Raw genomic sequence first — 21594 nt, 5'->3', positions numbered from 1 at the left:
CTTTTCTTTTTCCCTCTCCCTTATTATCTCAGTTTTACACTCTTCTTCCATGTGTTATTTAAAGTTTTAGATTTCAAATTTCAGTTCTCTGCGCTATCACCTCTTCTATTCAACCATCACGTACCACTAACAGAATAATACACAACTATATAAGCCAAAAATAGAAAAAGTGATAATTCATGTTACAAGCTTTTACCAACAAAAAAGCCCCCCAGACACACACATTTTAGGACAAGGCATCGCCACTCATCAGCTGAGCTTCCAGCTCAGTTAAATCAAATTTAAAGATTTTTAAAATATTTAAAGATTTTTAAAAGATTGATTTTTAAAAGACTTGATAATAATTTTGTATCACTTCCTAAAATCTTTATTTTTTTTTTGTTTTTTATTTTCCCTATTAAGCCTTCACTTCTAAGTATTATTCAATCTCAATGTAAATATTGCAAGTGAGAGAACTAAAGTTTTAGTGTTTGGGGTAAAACAGGCTAAATCCTAGGATTCCTCTTGGTATATTTTCCCCAGCACTTTGGCTATCACATATCAAAATTGTGATTTAGTCCAGAAACTCTAACTCTCCTAGGCCTAGAGGAAGCATAAGAGTACGTGGGGAAAAAAGTTTCCAGTAGAGGCAATTAGAAGCTAAATGCCAGGTTCCTCAGGCCATGGGGATGTTAGATTAACATTATACTTGGCTTTTTTATTTCTGCTTTATCTCTCTTAAAAGTTTTGACGTCAGTTGCCCAATGATTGTACTCAGCAAGACCACAAAGTTTGTCAAGACACTCGTGAAACCTTGATGCCATGTGTGAGCTTTAAAAACAGGCTATTTCTGCAGCCCTGAAAATATTCACAAGGAATTAAAGGTAAAAAATCAAAGTGATAAATTATCTCAGGTGATCATATTTCTATGACTTTGTATATATTTTTACAAGTGTGTATATCTCTCTCTCTAAAATAAAGATGTAGACAAAGTTGACACTACACATTCCATTAACTCTACTCACCTGAGCTCTTTTGGGTCAAATACTAATTTCACATCATTGACAATAGCCGGCAAGTATTTAAGTGCTGCTCCCTAGAAAAATAAAAACAACAAATAACCATGACTGAAATTTGAATGTCTTTAAAGGTGACACGAAGACAGTAAGAAGAGACTCTCCCTCCAACACCCTGTGGCTGGCTCTTGGCAAATTCTTTTGGGGGCAAAGTACCTAAACTGAAATTCAATGAAAATGAAACTTTGAGATTTAATAGATTTAAAAGAAAGAGGGAGCTCCCTAGAAAAATAAAAACAACAAATAACATGACTGAAATTTGAATGTCTTTAAAGACAACATGAAGATAGTAAGAAGAGACTCTTCCTCCAACGCCCTGTGGCTGGCTCTTGGCAGAGTAGTACCTAAACTGAACTCAATGAAAGTGAAACTTTGAGATTTAACAGATTTAAAAGAAAGAGGGGAAGAAAGATTGGTAAGCTGGGAAAACTGTCGATTTACACCAAAATTAGAGACTTACAAGCTCCTTCCAACATGTTATAGAAACCTTTTTCTATCCATACACAATCCATGAGGAAGTTACATTCCTCTAATCACTATTCCCCATCTTGTCTTCCTCCTCATCAGCCATGCTGGAGTTGTTTGGGTTTCATTTTCCCTCCACTACTTAAAAATGAAACAAAAATGCACAATTGTCATTTTTCCCTACTGAAAACCCTTGGTAGCCACTAAGGAAACTGCAGTTCTTTCTAATTCCCCTTGAACTTGGAGTCATCGCTCCATTTCACAGCACATAAGGAAAGGATTCAGAAGATACAAACAGATGTTTAATATTTTAACAATTCATCGCAATTTTAACTCATTTTGCCTTTCCATTTCTTAGTAACAATTAGCATTTATTTATTTCTAGAGCAAACATTCTCTTATAGGCATAAAGAGCAAAAATCCAGCCAACCAAAATTCCTGCCCATCACTTCACTGCAATCACCCCAGAACAGGCTTTGGGTTGGACGACGGTAAATGGCACAGATAAATATCTCTTCTTCTGCACAAACAGTCATTTCAATTAGATAAACTGGGGTTCTTTTTCTTCATTTGCAAACAGATTTAAATGCTCCATTTCAAATAATAGATGGGAAAACGTTCTACCTAATGAACCCTAAGGCAAAAGTCTTTGGTTTTAATCTTAACCTCATTAGCTCAGACACAGGCACCGATTTTACTGAGGTTCCCCAAGTTCTTGTGTCCACAAGAAACAATTCCACAGTAATTTAAATATAAACCACAACAGTCAGACTTACTCCACTTTATTAATACCACCAAACAGTTTGATCACAGATGTATTTTTGCCTCAAAAAGGGGAATGAGCCATTCCCCCTACACAGCATTTCTGTTTCCCTGTTTAATGCTCAGAATTTGCAGTTTCCACCAGCGACAGCACCACATGCTCACTATCCTTCTGAATTATAAGGAAGACGAGCCCTTATACTTTTCCTTTTTAATCAATTCTTTTCTAGTCTGAAGTCCATGACATGACCAGTGATTATATTATACAACTCCACGCTCAGAGGAATTCAAGAGAGAGAAAAAGTCTATTCATCAGTAGTTGTTAACAGCAGGAAGAGGCACAGGAAACAGACCAGAGGAGTATTTTCTCAGAGGTACACACAAAACCACTCCGCTGTTTTCAAATAACTACATTTTTCTGCCACACCTTTGTAATTTTAAATCAAATTCCCCCTTTCTTGAGTGCATGAAGTCAACGGGTTGATTACAGACAGAAGAGACATCTTGGTCCAAATAGTTAAGAAAAAACAAGGAAAGAAAAAAGTTTAGAATCCACTATCAATCAAATACTTGATCTTTCCAGCTAAAAATACAAGTACCATTAATGATTAATACATACTATTTTAGAGTAAAGTTCAGGTATATTATACAGTATAATTATTTTAATTAAATCATCTGCATATCTTTAGATAAGATGAGCAGAGGTATCAGCGATACAAAATATGGCTTTTCTTGAATAATGCATGAAGCAGTTATTAATTTACATATTTCTCAATAAAAATGCAGATTAAAGTGATTCTGGTTAGATGGTTTAAGACAGCACAGATCCATGTCCAAAACCATACCCAAAAGCCCAAATTCAGGCAATTCTTTTCTCGAAATCATAAAGCACCTTTGGATTCTTGAGGAATTTTATAAGCTTTGTTAGTCCAGCATGTACAAGAGTGGCTGCACGTGAGCGCTGAATATGGCCCTGGAAATGTCACTCATCCTGAAGGAAAACGCTACAGCAGCTGAATAAATTTCTAGTTAGAAATATTATATTCTTAAAACTTAAGCACACACAACACTCCCCTTCAAATCAGCTCAGATATTCTTCTGCGAGCTGAACACACACATTGCTTTTCCATCGAATATTCATTATCACAGAAACATCCCTCAGTTCTGTTCTCAAACTCACTCCATCAACTAGAATGGGGGAAATACCCAAATGTTTCCCACCACTGTTTGCTCAAATAGAAGAAAAAGGTGTTATTTCCGCAGTTTTGATACTATTTGGTGTTTGCTATTCGTTAAAAAACCTAAATAACAGTTGTGATTTTTTTTCACCTGCTGAAGCATTCACAGAAAAAGCCGAAAGTAGAGGGGGATAAAAAAACCAACCCCCCCATTTGGAATCCCAGCCCCTCGTGGGCCGTTTGCCAGCGCCCACTGACCACTTCTAAAGGAGCAAAAACCCAACCATGTCAATAGGTTAGAAGCAAATTTCGGAGCGTTCCAGTTTTTATTCATAGTCCATTTAAACTGTCAGGCTTGATCATCAACCATTCCCACGTATGCTTAAAGGACTACTTACACGCTCAGAAATCAAGCTCATAACTGTAATTATGCAAATAGTCCCATTATGTACACGCTTATGTGTTTTGATGGATGAGGACTCTAATGACCAGTTATAAACCGCAGCCATCGTTGTGTTTTTATTTGCTTATCATTCAAATGCATGTAGCAATAAATGTTTAGTAACACACACTAAAAAAGAGCTGGCATTTTATATCTTGAATTAGAATTTCACACTGTGCTGGCACGATCATTAAAATTAACACTTTAATGGCTTAAACAAAGCACTATCAGGTAAAACTATTTACAACATCAATTTAAAGCTTGTAGTTACAAGAGTTATCAGCCATTCAGGTCCTGCTTTATGAACAAACCAATTAAAGTTTAATATCTTAAAATTTAGAGAAAATTGTGGAAGTATATTTCCCAATTTCCAATCTCAGCCAAGTCAATCATATGACAGACAGGATGATCAGACACGTAGGCTCTGCAGCCCCGCGATTAAATCTGTATCTCTGCAATCCAAAGGCCCACGAAAATAACTTTTTGTTGATACTAACTCTTGTAAAAGAGCAGCTCTCACTGCAGATTTTACTCTGTTAAAAGCTGCAGCTGAAAGTCGATCTTTTGTTAGCAGCAGCACAATTGCAATGCTGGTTATTCCCAGGATACTGGACTACATAAGTGAGGAATATTAAACTGTGCAAATAAAAAAACCTGTTCTCATCTTTTCAAATGACATCAGGAAAAAACAAATAAGCCATCTGTTTTAGTTTGGGGTTTTTTTCCATGGAAAGAAATTAAATTAGATTACTTTCCACTCTTGATCAGCATCGGACAAAGGTTTAAATTCCTCATTTCTGCAAGAAGTACACAGCAAACTAAATCAAAATCTTCATTTCATAGTTACACAGTGACACCTAAGACACTTGAAAATTCAAAACCACATTAGATAAAACGCAACACTGAAGAATCTCAATTCTTTGATTTTTAATCAAACAGGGGGTTGCAATAATTGCCGTGTGATCACATCAGATACCTACACGAAGCTGGGAATAGTCTCACACACTTAGTCAATAATTACAAACAGTTTCAAGCTGGGCTGCACTACAAATTTTACTGCCCAAAGGGGCTTCTCTCTTTGTGGAAAACAAGTGAGAAATTATGACTCCCCTTATCAAGCTACAAGATCACTCACTTTCCGTCCTACAAAGGACACAAATAAACTAGCAAAGGGGAAGAACAAAAACAAAAAAAAGGAGAGAAAGCAGAAAGAAGACAATGCATCGCATGAATAATGGATATATTTTCCCTGTTACTGAGTTAAACTTCCTTGTACACTCTCTGTTCTATTGACTGCCAGGGTATTATGGGATGGGTTTTTTTCCTGGGATGTGATTCACATGTGAGTCAAGGATGGGCTCGACATCAACGAGCCCAGCTTGGCCACCTCCAAGCACCTTCTAATATTATCTCTCAGCCCTCACTTCCTCCTCTCCCCACCACAAATCCGTGTTCCCCTGCCCATTAAGAACATGGTGTATGTGTATCAAAGGTATAATATCACAGCCAAAGTACATACATCTGCAAAGAACCATTAACAGACACTTATTGTGTGAACCAGCTGCCAATCCAGCTATTGAACTGCTCAGCTGATGAGTGTAGTGCTTCAAGGGTACCCTTCTAAACGATAAAAAAGGCAATTAAGTATGCCAAGGAATAAAACTCACTAAGTTAAAATAATAAGGTCCAGAAAAGTCAAAGCTTTGCCTTAAACAGAATAAATTAAGCAATAATTGATGGTCACAGTTCTCCGCATGGCCAATACACAGGACGAAGTTCCCAGGTTTTATAGTTCCCCAGAATAATTGCAACTTATTCCTTAAATCATCACAGCCACCCCTCTATCTGGAGGAGTCACCCTTTGCAACCTTTAAGATAAATTCATTGATGTGCTTCTAATGACTTAACAGCTGATTTTATCTTTTTGAACTTTTTTAGAGGTAGCAGTAAATAACACAGGGGCTTTTTTCCACATTGAAGAAAGTAATTCAGTGATGGCCTTCACGAAAAGATTAATTGGGGGAAAAAAACCATCAGACATGGAAAGAAGACCAGAATAAACACAACCAAGTGCAACAGAGGCGTTAATTCTGATGGTGGCCCCTCTGAACATCAGGGAAGGGTCCACTGCAGGGCCCCCGCTGCCACGGCTCTTTTTTTGCCTGATGGTTCATTTCCAGGCAAGTTTAATTAGTCAAGAAGGGGGAAGGAACGGGATCTATCAAGAGAAAATCCTCAGATCTAAAAGTTCAAGGAGTTTCTATGACTAAAAATTTCTCCTAAGCCAGCAGTTTACACAGTCACTTTATTCTGAGAGGAACTTCTGCAATTATTTTGGGGGGGGAAATACCCTCCCCAAAAACTTTTTGGAGCACTTCAACACCTGCACATATAGCTGTGTAAAATAAGAGTAAGCTTCATTTCTTTTTTAGAACAACAAAAAGAATCCCCAAACCCCCAATCCCTAATATTACCTGGAGGAGCTGCCTTACAGAAAAATTCCCGAGTTTTCCATTCTTTTATCCCATTCTTGGCCTTATACTGACCAAGGAATGTCAAAAAACAATAAAAAAAAAAAAAGCTTTTTTACAGCAACAGTTTAAGAAAACTGCAATACTAACTGAAGGATGTCATTAGACTGAACAAATGACGTTTGCAAAGCATTAAACAAAATGTAATTCTGAATAATATACTAAAGGTTTTGTCTGGGATTTAAGCTCATCTCTTCGTGCCACATAAAAGCAAAAATACCCAATTTAAAAATGGCATTTTCTCAAGTCATTCATTTCAAACAGCACGCCTCATCTCAAAATTCAGCGTAAAATCTCTTTGCCAAATATAGTGTATTCTTAGGAACTTTTCTGTTTGACGAAGCAATAAATTTGTTTTACCTGACTCAATTTGTACGTGATCTTAATGTTCATTTTCATCTTTAATGTCATTCAAAGCAAAGCACCCACCTTCCACACACAGCGTTATCCTGGATAAATGTGATGAAACCCACCACCCCAGCCAAACAAAGCCCAGTCAACAGCTGGATGAAACCATTTCCAGGAACAGGCTGAACACTCTTTCGGAATTGCCCCAGTTTACAGCAGTCACTCGTTCCAAATCACTGCTCAACCAGTGCCTCTGGCATGATATTCAGTGTAAAACAGCACAAAGCCTGATCACAACTGAAGGGCTGTTGTGCTCTGCTAAAGATTATTGTCTTTGTTGCCAGCAGAACACCAGATTTTCCCATATGGGTTCAAAGAGACACAGAAACCGCAGTCCTTGGCTGCATTTTGTCACTCAACTCATTTTAGACGATGGTTTAAATAAGTCTGGGAGAAGAAGTCTTGTGAGGAGAGGCTGAGGGAGCTGGGGGTGTTGAGCCTGGAGAAGAGGAGGCTGAGGGGAGACCTTCTCGCTCTCTCCAACTCCCTGAAAGGAGGGTGTAGCCAGGGGGGGTCAGTCTCTTCTCCCATGGAACAGGTGATGGGACAAGAGGAAAGGTCCTCAATTGTGCCAGGGGAGGTTCAGATTGAAGATTAGGAACAATGTTTATGCCAGGGGAGGGTCAGATTGGAGATTTGGAAAAAAATTGACACTGCAAGGGTTATTGTACAAGGGTTATTGCACATTGGACTGGGCTGCCCCTTCCCTGGAGGGGTTTAAAAGTCGTGTTGAGCCATGGTTTAGTGATGGGTTTTATCAGAGTGAGGTTGATGGTTGGACTGGATGATGTTAAAGGTCCCTTCCAACCCAGACAATTCTATGATTCTATTTATCAAGTGTTCAACCTGTTGGCAAAGCCCCCCAGACTAATGCAGTCCTTTGGTGTTTTCTTCCGCGGTACCTCAGCAGCTTGTAATGTATTTCCCCGTCTCCATTTAAATACCTTTCTGCAGCTTTAGCAATAAATGCTTAATATTAGAGTAGGAAAAAGTACGGTTTGGATCCTGAGAAATAGGCCCCGTGTGTTAGAAGTGACAAGGATTATTAAAAAACCACACACCCAAGAGGATTGGCATTAGTGTAATGTTATCATCCGCCCTGGCTCTCTGTGGTCACATCACGGGATTAATTTTATACACACACCTACTTTATCAAGATCGTTTCAAGCCCAGAGAACTGACCAGGCTCCCAAACAATGATTTTTTCAGCCATCCCACCCAGCAGAACAACTCCCATAAACCAGCAAACATCAGAGCAGAACCCTGCTGAGAACCACTCAGCGCCCGCGGAGGGACACAGCCCGAACCAGAGAGTCCTCAGAAATTCCATGCAGCTGCTTCCACCACCCTTGTTTTCAAAGAGGTGCCCAAATAAATTGCCAGGAAGCATTTGCATTTTTATCTAAACTCCAAACGCCGCGCTGGGCTTCAGCTCGGCTCACGCTTCAACTGTAAAAGGTTAAGGAAATAATTACCACGCACCCATTAGCAGAAAATAGGAATAAAATCAGGTAGGCTCACTATACTCGTAACCATTAAAAATATCTATAGGCACCAAGTGCTGCACACCTTATTTAGTCGAGTAATTCTTAAAATCAAACTGACGCTTGAAAAACAAAGTTGAATCTCTCTCCATCTCAAACTGCAGCTCGCAACTTTCACAATGCAAGAAAAGATTCTGTTGGTAAGAGGTGAGCAAAACATCTCTCAGCTCAAATCCCCGTTTGAATTTCCCTCTCCAGTTTAGAAAACTGCACACCTTAAGAAAAAAAAACAACAATAAAAATCAAGTGTAAAAGGCAGGCTCTGAATTCCTGCCTCAGCTGCAGTCAACGCTGACACCCAAAAAAACCCCCCAAAAATTATATTTAGGTAAAAAACAAACCCTGCACTGTTTTAAACACTGATACCGTACTAGCCATCACATTCAAACCTTTTGATTATTGCTGCCTTTATAGACTAGGAAAAATGTTTTTCATTGATTTTTAGATCTAATGTTTTGATTGCAACATATTTGAGTCCACTGAGAGCTACAAATGCAAGTAAAGCTCTGCTCGTGTTCCAAGGGTATATGGATTTTTACCTATTTATTGTAGAAATACATAGATGAAGCGTTGTAACTCATAATTAAAAGTCTATTTTAAATTCATTTTTAAATTGTTGTTATTTTGCCATACCAAAAGCTCACGAAAGGAAACAGATCTTTACACTCTAAAAAAAAACAAACATATATATATAGTTTTCCATGCATAGGCTAAGCCAGGCACTATCAATATACACCTTAAAGACTTGGTCTTCAGCCACCAAGTGGCCATTAATGGCCCCAAGTCAGGGGGCAGCAGACGGGGGTCAGCACTGGGGTCGCCTTCAGAGCCCCCTCCTCTGCCCAACACCCTCTCGGGAGCAGGGAAGGATGGGGAGCAGGCTCAGAAATGCCTCTCCCTAATTCCAGGCCAACCCCAGCCTTCCTGGAGAACCTCGTTAAAAAATATTCAGGTCAATGCCCTTCCCCACCACGAGACCTGGAGTCAAAGCATCCTCCAGTCTGCAAAGCTGGATTTTGGTGCAGTAGAGGATTTTTGCAGACAGACAGGGCTTTTTGCTCTTCTGTTTGTTGGTTGTTTTGTTGTTTTTTTTTTTCCTTTGAAGTCTTGACAAAAATTAAATCAATGCAGTGGACAGTCACCCCTACCTGCGGGCAACAAAACTGCAAAATGCCACTTTTAATTTGCCCTCCACAGAAAATACTCACAATTTTGTTTCCTTAAAGGCTGAAACTAAAGCCAGGTTTGCAAAGCAGCCACATCTACAAATTCTCCCCCACCCTAAGAAATTTTTAATAGCATAATACTAAGAGAGTTAAAAATTCAAAGTCTCTTTCTGTGCTCTACCTTAACTCCTTGTACAATTCAAACAGTTTTCTTTTGAGAAAACTTAAAAAAAAAAAAACACGCACCCAAATCCTTGAAAAATTTTAAATTAAAAAAATAAGGGGCAATTTAAATGCACAATGTTAAGTAACTGTAGACCTGAGCTACAGTCAGAAACAGCTCATCAGCTTCCACAAGGACATAAATATTTGAATAGGTAAAGAGTAATTCTCGCTAAGAACACGGGACTGCAGTCAGTCATTCTCCCCCGCGCCGTGTCAGCTCGAAGGCTACTCTCTGAACAGACAGGCTGGGGCAAAAAACCACAAAATTCAGTATAACCAGGGCAAAGAGAAAAGTTGTGAACACTTCAGACAAACTTTCCAGTGGCAGCTCTGCTTCACGTCGATAAACTATCAAGACAGATTACAATTTCTGCAAGGAGAAATAGAAATATTCAAATGTGTGAATTAAGCATCTGTCTCTTTTAATGTGAAGCACCTTCATTTTCTATGAAGGTCTTTTCAACTTCTTATCTCTCCAAACAGACTTATTTTGTATACACTTATTTTGCTTCCCCAATCTAAAAAAAGCCTGAAAAGTGCTACAGCTCGATCTGCTGATCTTAACTGCACAACATGGGAACCCAGCAACTTATCTGCTTATCTTCAGTAGTTCTCTACAAACAGCAGCAGCACAGGAAACGCTCAGTGCGTGGCACTAATGGTTGGTATCACCCAGCACTGGGTCTCCAGTGGTGGCCACAGGAGGTGCCAGTTACAGTTTGTGTGGTCCATTCCCCTCCTGGCTCCCCCAACACCCTGTAGAAGCTGCATCTCCATCCATCCTTGCAGAGCATCTACAGACCCGTGGTCAGTAAAGCTGTCTAGAGTCCTCCTGGGTCTGCTGATGCTGCCTCTACAACCCCCTGTGACACCAGTTTCAGAAAGGAGAGATTTTTCTTTACTTATTTGAAACGAACCTCCTACATCCCACTTCTTGTAGCATGGGACTCGGTGCAGGAGTTTTTCACAGAACACCCACCCCGCAGGAAGGTGCACCATTCCCAACCTGGGTTCTCCATCCCCTTGTAACAATTTCCTGAGGCACGGAGACCACAACAGCACCTGGAATGCAAAACAGATGCACCAAGGGGATCTAACCATCAAATGACAGCCCATGATCTCATTGTCCCTCTGACTGACACCCTGTTGCTTCTTCGCCTGTACATGGAACTGATGACCTCAGAGAGGTCAGTCATGACTCCAAGGCACCTTCTCCAACTCTTTCAAGTAGACCATCACGCAGAGACTAATTTACTGTGCCTGAGATGCCTTAAATCTGTCTGCCTTGAAGCTCACCTTTTAGCCCACTCAGTTTTGTGAGGTCCTTGTGGTGGTCCTCATCACCATCTCGGTACTTTACTCCCAACTCCAGATCACTGACCAAAGGTGCTGAGAGAAGCCCGTAAGGCCACGTCCCCTTTACATGGCTACTGACACCCACCCAGGACTCCACCAGCTTTGTCAGGCAAGGGCCACAGAAGTCATCCTCATTCTCTCTCAAAAAACCCCCCATTTATCCACCTACTCAATAACTTTATTCTTTGTAACAGAGCCCCACGTTTCTGGTTACTGAAAGCTGGTGCTTCAGTGGGTATTTCAACATAATAGAAGCAATCTCGCAAGCTGCAAAAAGCCAATACTAACAATTATGTATTCTAAGAGCTAAGTAATTACAGTCCAAAGGAGATGAAAGCAATGAATAATGAATGAAAGGTTGTCAAGGCTTCTGAAAGGCACCCACAAGAACCCTTCCCGGACAAGCCCACGCTGGCTCCTCTGTCAATGCTTCATCTGCCAGCGTTGGTTCCTGCAGCCAGACACAGACAGTGGATGTGCTCTGCCCGAGTCTGCAGAGATGGGGACGTGGAACAACACACAGGGGAAGAAAACCTAATCAATCTTGGGGGGTATTTTTAATTTTTTTATTTTTATCCAAGACATAAACTGTTGAAAGAGGAAAAAAAGAAGCTCACGTTCACCTGCCTTCCTGGAGTTAGCCTCACCAATGAGTCCCGGGGAAAATAAATCTTACATTCAAGCCTCATAACCTGAAAACATCCTATTTGTAACACAGCAGATAGCGCACCCAGTCACCAGCTCAAACTTACCCATTGCCATTCAGGATAGGTGCTTTGTCAACGGAATGAAAATACAGCTCTCTCGAAACATGTAATATCCCTATTTCCTTATCAGATGATACAGCCTCAGTCTCTCTGCTGAAAATATTCAAACTCAGCAGCTTTATCCCCACTATCTATTTTTGCTGTGTGCTCAGCATGGTATTAGTAGCCCAAGACCCGCGTGCACTCGGCTACAAAGGACCAGTGTCTTTGATTTGGGTGTTTTCTACTCTTCCCAGCTCCCTTGGAGAGGAACCTCTTGCCCGGGCACAGCTCTGGGCCACGGTCTGTCTCTGCCTCCCAGCTGCTATAAACCTTCTTCTAAGGCACCACCACTGCACATCTGAGCAGGAGGAGTCAAACTGTCCCCAAATTCCACCCCAATTCTTAGCCCCTCTCTGATCGTCATCTTCCAACTGATTCAGCACGGCGAGGTCAAGAGTTACGTCCTTTTATAACTTCTATCTGGAATCACAGGGAGAACTTCAAGGTGTAACTCATCAAACACGTGTTTATGATGGTCTGTACTTTCCCCACGGTGGAGAGATTCACTAAGAGAACAGGAGACTGGGGCTGGCACAACGAGCTCAGACTCCTCTGGTTACAAACCCCCCCCAGTCCTATAAATCAACGCTTCTGCTCTGTGATATCAACACCCGTGTTCATGTGAGGTCAGAGACCACATTCCCAATTCCACAAGTGAGCCAAAGCTACCAAAAGTAGCTACTGTTTTACAGGGACAAAAGAAGAGGGGCGTGGGGTGGAATCTGCAGTCTCACTACTGATTTTCCATTAAAAACACGTACTAGGGCTTAAGATATTAGAGTGAAGTTTCTGAACAGCCAAGGATATCAGTAAGTGCGTAAGAATACTTAAATCTTAAAGATAACACTTTAAAAATGCATGAAGTTATACAAGTAAAATAAGCTAAACATCATTTAACCCCTAAGTTCTCTTCCAAAAATAAAAGTGAGGTATTTGCAGCAGTTTAAGTAAACTTACTTGTTCGAAGCACATTCTTTATAGTCACAAACCCTTCATTAGAACCACATGGCAGGTAAAATATGCTTTTGGGGACAAGCAGAGACTTCATGGACAGCCCAACTGTGCTTTAGGAGCAGAAGTAAAGCCGAGCTGGAGCCCTGTAAGGCACGTACCTTCACTATGACAGTCTGATCAGAGACGCTGCTCATCATCTCATTGATGGACTTAAAGAGCTGCAGCAGGGACTCCCTGAAGTCTGCTTCTCCTTTGTTTTCATAAAGCCTGAAAAATAATTAGGTTTCATAAGCACGATCCAACTAAAATGGAAATGAGTTTAAACAAAATCTTTTCAGATGATAATTTGGTGCATTACTTTTTTTTTTTAAGTTCAAGAATTTCTACAAGTTTCTTCACTGAGCCACTTTTCTTCCACAAAAAAAAAAAAAGCCAAGCCAAGACAGATTGACAGCAGGAACAACAGATTTTTATTTTAAGGCTTCCCATGTCAAACACCACGTTCAGTGTTGTTGTTTATGGCTCCAAGTCAGGGTGAATCCCTCAGCACTGACCCAGTTCCACGTGTCCATGAAGAGTGGGATGGAGCCTCCTCACCCTGCACGAGAGCCAGCAGATGTCTGGGAGCAGCCACGCCAAGCAGCTCTCTGATGAGCCAGCCAGAAAACAGCCAGACAACTTGCCAGAAATCATTAAAATCTACCAGTGGCCTAAGGTGAGCAACCTTGAACTCTATGAAAGTGAGTTGATGGGCTTTTTCTGTCTATTTGCTTAAAAAGATATCTTTTTTTTTTCCCCATGGGAAGGGAGGATTGAAGTTAAAATGCATTTCACCTCTAATTTCTGGCTCCCTAATGCTAAACTAGTTAAGGCTGAGTTTCCATTCAGTACAGCTGCCCCAGAAGAACGACTAATCCACAGATAAATTCACAGAGCAGGTCCCTGTGTCTTCAGGAGGGATTTTTCCGAGCTGATCTGCCCTCAGGGACTCCTCTTTCTCTCTGCCAAATGATTTCAGGGGGATAAAAACCGTCCTGAGACACCTGAGCAACACCAAAGCCAAGAACTTGGTCCACTGGTTCAATACAGCACAGGAAGGAACGTTCCTGAAACTCTCTTGAATATTTTAAATGCAGAATGATCTTCTTCAGGTGTAGGATGTGATCATTCTCGCTACCAAATGGTACGGGAGCAGGAGAAGACCATGAGCTCCACATAAATATTTTAACTTTTTTTTTTTTCCCCCTTGTAAACACATTTCATGAACCTCGGCAATATAGACTTAATGTGACCTGCTCCCCAAACAAAAGGATCAGAGCTTAAAAGAAGCCCAGGAGAACCCAGTTCCAGGTCAAATCTAAACAGGGGTGTTTCTAAACATCAAATGGGACTTCTTCCCCAGCTAAACCCCCAATGTTTACCCCGCTGGCTTTGATTGCCTCCAAGAACCTCATCCAACTTCTCATCCAACCGGGCTTCCAAAGTCCCCCTGGTCCCACCAGCCCCATCCCTGACCTCACCTAAACATTTTGCACCAAGACCCATCAAAGCAGCTCCCGGTAACAGTTCAATTCCCCTCTATTCTCCTTCATTTTCTTCCAGAGTTAAACCCAGTGAGGTCTTGAACGTGGTGTGCAGTTCAGAAAGAGCATCGCACCCACAGATCTCGATGTAGACTCATAGTCTGATTTCTTCATGTTTGAAGAGACCATGTTGGACCAGCTATTACAGAAGGAAAGGGGCTTATTTTAAGATAAATGTGGAGTTCAGAATGTCCTTGCTGCTTTGCACTCCAACTAATGCATAGCATTTTTAATGCTGTGTTCATAAACCTTTGGGAGCCACAGATATTTTAAAAAAAGGCTATTTAACCAGTACACAGGGGAAACGAATGCTACAGAAAAAATTTCAAACAGTGTTATTTTGCTGTACAAACTTCTATTCCCCTTTTAGGCTAAAACTGGGGGTTATGCAGGATATATTACTTGTTAACTCCCCATTTCAATAATGGATTTCAGTGTCCCCCGAACAGATTAGAGAGGTGTATATATATAACGAGTAACTAAACCTGACAGTCCAATAAATCAAACTGCTTCAGACAAAAGGCTGTGCGTTTCAAAAAGGAAACTGTAATGAAAATAAACAAGTTAATCACAAATGCGTCCCTACTGTCAGTTATTGACATATATTTAATACATCTGATGATACATAAAAACACTGCAGCTACAAGAAACCCAGCATTACACCAAGCTGACCCTTCTAGCACTGCCTTCAAAATTTTAAGGCTGTTGTAAATGCACCACGAGCACTGGGCTCATTTCCGAGCAAACCAAATCAAGATATTTCTAAAGTTCACTTAAAATATTTTTGCCTTTATAAACCTTGATATACTGAACAAATGGATTTGCCACCAGGCTTTAACTAGATGAACTAAGCTTCTACGTATTTACCCAGAACTGAAGCTTGCCTGCAATCACATTACTAAAATGCTCCATATTTTCAGTCCACTACCTTATTACTAAAGTTAACAATATGTTGTATTTTCTAATAAAAGATTCTGCCTGCTCCATGCTATTTCCCAGTAAAACACCAGTGGTATTTCAGAGCTCTGCTACCCCTCTGCATTACAATCACTTCGGATCACACACCTCGGGCAGGATTTAAGTCTTAGAGCAGAACAAATCAGGGTGTCATTCAGCAGCTCCGCTGATTAATCCCTTGTCATTGAGTGGTGTCTTCCCACCGCTAAAGAGCTGTGAATTAGTGCTTAGCACCAGGGAATCCAACGGCCAGTACCAGAGGGTCATATTGTCTGTAAATCTCATCTGCAGCGAGAGATAATTATTTTTTTCTGTTTTAAAGTGATTTGTAGGACCTGCAACAGTGTAAGTGACATTCGGTGTTTTTATGAATCTCGCAGCAAGACTCCTACAGCAATAAATTACAATCTCTAAATTAGAGACAGGTTGGTGCAGTTGGTAACTCCAGAGCTCTACATAAATCCCTTGTAATAAGGTTCTTACCGTCGCTAACAAGTAGTAAAAGGATTGAATCTAAGTGAAGATGAATATATCAAGTTTATAACTTTTTAAATATTTTGCATATAAAACACAGTATTGACTGAAATTAACTTAGAATAATTATTTATGCTTGACTTCATGGATGGAAGCCCAAGGCAGACAGGTCAAGGGGGGAGCAGAAAACAGCCCCCCAGCAGGTCCCTGCCAGGGCAGCAGGAATGGGAAGGGCTTTTCATAGAATCATAGAATCATTGAGGTTGGAAGAGACCCTTGGGATCATCGAGTCCAACCATCTCCCCTACTCTAGAAAGGTTGGTTTTCTAGAAACTCAAATGATTCTCCTACCAAAAACACTTGAGGAGATTTCTGCAGCCCTTCTTCCTTTCCACTTGTCCCTCTCACTCAACAAAATCTATTGAGACCTGACTGTTGGGGTTTAACTCCAACAATATTTGTGGTTTTCTGTTACAAAAAAGATGCATTAAACACGCTTTCCCCCCGCCTCGCTGTCCTTCTATTCTGACCCTATTCCCCAAGGAGTTTCCCAAATAATGGCAAGTTTCACTTCTGCAGAGACCTAAAGTAGCGAGAGCTGCAAGACATCATGATTCTTTGGTATTTAAAATATACACCCCAGTCACACACAGGTTTCTCTGTTTATTGCTTTCCACAAAGCTTCAAGCTTCAGGAAATCTGGCTCGCTCGTAGGGAACAGAAGCCTCCTGAAATACATTCTAAAAACTTAAGATGTTACTGAAACAGTGCAATATTGAGCAAGTTTAACTTGTGGTGGTGTATATTAACAATATGGTCCATGGGAATTGAGGGAGGTTTCGGCGTTGGCCATACTCACTGGTTGAACAAGATCCGGGAGCGCACTATGAACTTGAAGATGTACTCCAGAGCCTTCATGGCTTTGAAGAGCTGGTCGGTGATTCCACACTTCTCAGCGTTATCCACGTAGGTTTTTAAAACTTTAGTCAGTTTTCTGTTTAAATACAGAAACACATCCGAGTTACCAGTATGCTCGCAGAGAGGAGTTTCAATTTTGAAAGGTTTAAAGAAAAATTATGTGCTCAAGTAGCACCCACCAAGTTACAGAATTAATTATGCAATTGATAAACTCATGTTCTTTTCTTGCTGGTAAGTGGCTGCAACCTATTCTTGAGACACAACAGAGACCATAACACTGCTCAACATCCAGGCAATACAGCAAATCTCAATGAGACTTATTTTCTGCTGGATATTTAGGGATATGCAGCTTTAAGCTATTACAAAGATGCAACTACTAATAATCGAAATAATTAAATGAAATGCAAACCCATTGTTAGAATTAACACACATAAAATCTGTTTTTCTTCATTTAAAAAGGCTTCCCTTTCACATAGCTTTCCCGTAGATTTTGGGCTAGAATTTCTGAAATCTATTTCTCAAAAAAAAATATATATACCTATCGGAAATTCTCTCATTTTGAAGCCTATCAAACTTGAAAGTGAAACAATTTTTAAAATGATATCATTTCAACTACCTCCCTCCCAACGAATATAACTCATGATTTTAATGCAAATACAAGCAATTCCGTTTTAAATCATCCTACCTACACTGTACGCCTCAGCACTCCCACTAAAGGTAAATAAGCACAACATCATACAGCGCTAACAGAAAATGACACTGAGTAGATAGATTATCTTGATATATGGGCATTTATTTGAAAAAGAGCAAACTGCCTAAGAATGCTGATAAAAGCAGACTCTGGAGGATGTGGCATCCTTCACCCGCTTCACGTGACGGCAGCAGCGCGGCTTTAACTCAGCGAAGCCTTTGCAAAGTGGTGACTAAAGGCCTAACTCTTCTTCTCTATTTTAAATCATTGCTTCTCTAACATTTTCTAGTCATATAGAAAAACCTGCAGAACAGCAAAGCACACAGCAGGTTTCCCTGCCTGGACCTTCTTTTTTCCCTCCCAACACTTTTCAGTGTCCAACTATGCATCTCCCTCCAACGCTAATAATCCCAAACAGCAGCAAAGAACTGAGCTGTCAAGAGATACTTAAGACAGCAAATATAATGGACCTTCGTTTTTTTTTTCTTCTCTGCTTCCTCCCCAAAGTGACAGTAATGCAAATAACACAAGGCAGAACATCAATTTAATGCACCAAGCAACACATATTTGAAACATCTTAAATGGACACGATTTCCTTCTCAAGTATGACTGAGAATTGCTTAGGTTTTGTAAGGAAAGAATTCCTTTCTTGAAATAGTCAAATCATGCTCCTTCAATACACCAAAATCAAAACTTCCTCCTTGCAAATGACCAACAGTTTTATTACTATTATTTCAAGACAAAGACATCCAAAGACATCCTATTTCCAGCCTTCTTCAAGAAGCTCCCACCCTCCCGAGCTCTATGAGCAAATTCCTAATTAAACTACATAAAAAATCATAATAATCAAGTAACCAAATAACACTATCTGGAAAGACTGTAGAAGCCACATTAGAAAAAGTAGTTTTTAAAATTTACGTGTAGGCTAACGTAGCACTGAAATGCTTCTTGATGTAGGTTTCCAAGACAGGATTAAAATGTTGAAATTTTCTGTCAGCAATCAGTCCAATGATAAATACCTGAAGAAAACGAGCATAATTATCACACTATCCTAAGAAATACAATAACGTTCTACATTCATCCACCTTTATTTTCAGATAAGACGCATTAATAACTTTAAAAACACAGACTTTGGCTTTTGATGATCCTCCCAATACATCAATGTTCTCCCATCCTGTGAAAACTTCCTGTTCATAAGGAATTTTTGTTTCCTAAGCAGAAACTTTCTGTTTCTGTCAGAAATTCTGCTGTTGATCCAGTAAAATGACTGGACTTGAGTGCTTCCACCTTTTCTGTGATGGTGACATGATGCAGCCCAACCCCCTTTTGACCTAGTCCAACTGAAACTTCAAATATAATAAAAACCTTCCATGCATTTTAAATTAAATCACTAAGAGCTAATAAGGTCCACTTCACTAGTAATCTTCATTGGAGCATTTAAACCATGCTTGTTTTATTTATTCATTACTGCAGAACCTGCATTTTATTCCATCCCCAAGGCAAACACTTACCAAAGCATCAAACACTAACGTGTCAAACGTCTCACTCTCCGAGTTCTCCATCATTATGTTAAAAAGGGCATCCAGTGTATCTTGGAGAAACTACAAATAAATACACAATTCATCACGTTTTACAGGAAAAAATGCAATTCAGGTGTCACAGAGCTTTCTGCAGACATACTTGCTTTCTTTTATGTATTTTACAAAGTAATGACATTTTAAAAGTTAGCTGGAAAAAACGAAAATTTAATCTTTTGGTTTTCAGCAAATTATTTTTTTAGTTAAGTTGGTTATCTACAGATCTGTATCACTCACGTAGGAGAAAAAAAAAAGGTGAGAAATCACACTTGGTGCACCTGGACAAGAAGTGTAATCTATTATCGCCAATGAACACAAATGGATTTCAAACCTCAGCTTCAACAGTCACCAGCATCATGCAGGTTCTGAAAACTGGTGTTTCCAGAGCACAAACCAGACAAGCAGCTCAGGCTCATGCCAAATACATCAAGTCACCCCTGGTGGCTTTGGGCTGAGCGATGAGAAGTGCACAGCACAGGGCTTTCCATCAACTCAGACCCACAACATCAACTGGGAGCACACAGGCAGGGGCAGGAACCGGAGCACCCAACCTCCTGCCCAAGAGGAAGGGTCTCCACCGCCCAGTTGGCTGGACACCCTCAACCAGGCAACACGGAAAGTAAAAAAGCAGATTAGTGTCAGGGGATCCGAGTCAAGCAGAGGGATAAAAGCTGGTTTATGCAGGTATAATTACAGTATTTCTTCCCAGTAATCCACGCATGGCCCAGAGAAGCTCATCAGCTCATTCGGTTTTATCAGCACGGGATTCTGGGTCTGAGCATTCTCTTCCACCAGGTGATACAAACCCAACGTGGGCTCCTCCGAGGCGGAGTGAGGATGGATCATGACCTCAGTTTGTGTTTGTTTTGGTTGAGAGAGAAGGGGTTCAACAGGGATTGTTCCAGCACATCTGTCTCAAAGTAAAAATGGGGTTTGGCTTGTAGATGAGGAAGGTACAGCTGAGGAAGAACGTCGGAACAAACAGAAGGCAATTTCTTCCTGAGGTAGACACTACAAATAGATATTTTACACACTGTGGGAGGGATGGAAAAACAACTGGAATCCCATCTTCCTCCCTTGGAACTTTTTAGCTATGCAATGAGTCTCCTTGATCACACGTTGAGTCCCTTGGACTATCTACTAAATCCGGAGTTCAGTCTCAGGCATTAGCCTCTATTTAGCAGCTCACTAAACACTGCTGAGTGGCAAACTTCCTCAAAAACAAGTCAACATGGAGCCACAGTCCATGCTACTAATTTCTGAAGATGAAAACCAATATCTGAAGATGAAAATGCAGGAAAGCCAAAATGCCTGCAGATCGTTTTAGACTTCAGTTCTGGAGGAGATCCAGCTCATGGCTTCACTACAGGACTTGGGAGGGGAAGAAAGAATAAATATGATAGCCTTCTCCTAGCCCCATTTGTTCCATTAAAGAACACATGCAAATAAAGTCCATGTAACCAGCAGCTGTCAGGAAGGAAAGAGTAAAGCACAGTTTTGAGGTTCAACAGGAGAAGTTTCTGTCTTGGTTTGAAGAGAAGCAGCACTCTCAGACCCCAGCCACCTCCTGGCTACGGCCCCTTAAAAACAAAGGCTGGTGAGAAGGTCAAGGCCATGACCCATCGAGTCTTCATTTCACACTTAGGAGTCTTACGTTGACTTTTATTAGTAGAGTTCAAGTTTTAAAGCTGTTCACAAGGACTTCGTGTAACAAGAAGAAAACCACAGGATAGATGCTTTTGTTGTATAAAGTGGTGGGAAAACATTTCTCAGGGAGGGAGCTGGTACAAGTAATTTCTAAACTATTACTTTCCATTCTCGTATCCTATAGACTCCAGACACAAATGGAGTCAGAGCCTCTGCTAAAGGGAGATATCAGTTACAGTCTCCATGTACCACTGAAACAGTCACACACAGAATGAGTGTCTCCACCCAGTGATAAGCAAACACCAGTGAGCACTGGTATCTTACTGGAGTTTTTTAAAAAATAGAAAGAGTTTAACAGAACATTTGAATATGTTTTATGAAACGTGTACTGTTTGCAATACACACAGCCTGTATCCTGTATTGTATTTAAAAACATGAAGGACAAAAGAAGTTGAAAGAATGGAAAGGAGCAGTTACAAACTAGGTATTAGGGATGTGCACCACCAAGTCTACAGGAAGATGTACTGAACACTGCTGTGACAGACAGATAACATAAACAGGGGTCTCTAAAAAAGAATAAAAATGGTGAAGAAAGCAGTATTAACCCTTCACTTTTCTGTTCTATGCATAAACCAAGCTGTGCTCAGACCCCTGGGCAGTAGGGCCAAGGGAACATGATTTCATGTGAGTCCAGCACAGGGAGGTACCAGCTGGAGAACTCGCTCCGATACTTAACGCTCATTTGTGCTGCGTTCTGATGCTCCTAAAATCACCGCTATCCAATCTGTGCACGTGCTCTCACGTCATTTGGAGAAGGGGGAAAACTCCAAAGGACAGGACGATGACAATGCT

At 40.5% G+C, this 21594-nt stretch overlaps 1 protein-coding gene across 1 annotated transcript in view; it reads right to left on the bottom strand.

Moving 5' to 3' along the window:
• Positions 1-21594, bottom strand: part of DOCK1 (dedicator of cytokinesis 1) — a 294524-nt gene that overhangs the window by 206849 nt on the left and 66081 nt on the right. The window contains exons 20-24 of the mRNA XM_014945313.1: positions 19030-19119; positions 18437-18537; positions 16769-16903; positions 13054-13162; positions 1005-1075 (exon numbers count right to left, since the gene is read on the bottom strand). Coding sequence (XP_014800799.1) covers positions 1005-1075; positions 13054-13162; positions 16769-16903; positions 18437-18537; positions 19030-19119 — 506 coding nt within the window. The remainder of the gene's footprint in view (positions 1-1004; positions 1076-13053; positions 13163-16768; positions 16904-18436; positions 18538-19029; positions 19120-21594) is intronic.

This window comes from Calidris pugnax, unplaced genomic scaffold, assembly GCF_001431845.1.
Source record: "Calidris pugnax isolate Ruff unplaced genomic scaffold, ASM143184v1 scaffold89, whole genome shotgun sequence".
Classification (NCBI taxonomy): Eukaryota; Metazoa; Chordata; class Aves; order Charadriiformes; family Scolopacidae; genus Calidris; species Calidris pugnax.
The sequence above is the reverse complement of the archived record's forward strand: the minus strand, read 5'-3'. Positions and strand labels throughout refer to the sequence as shown.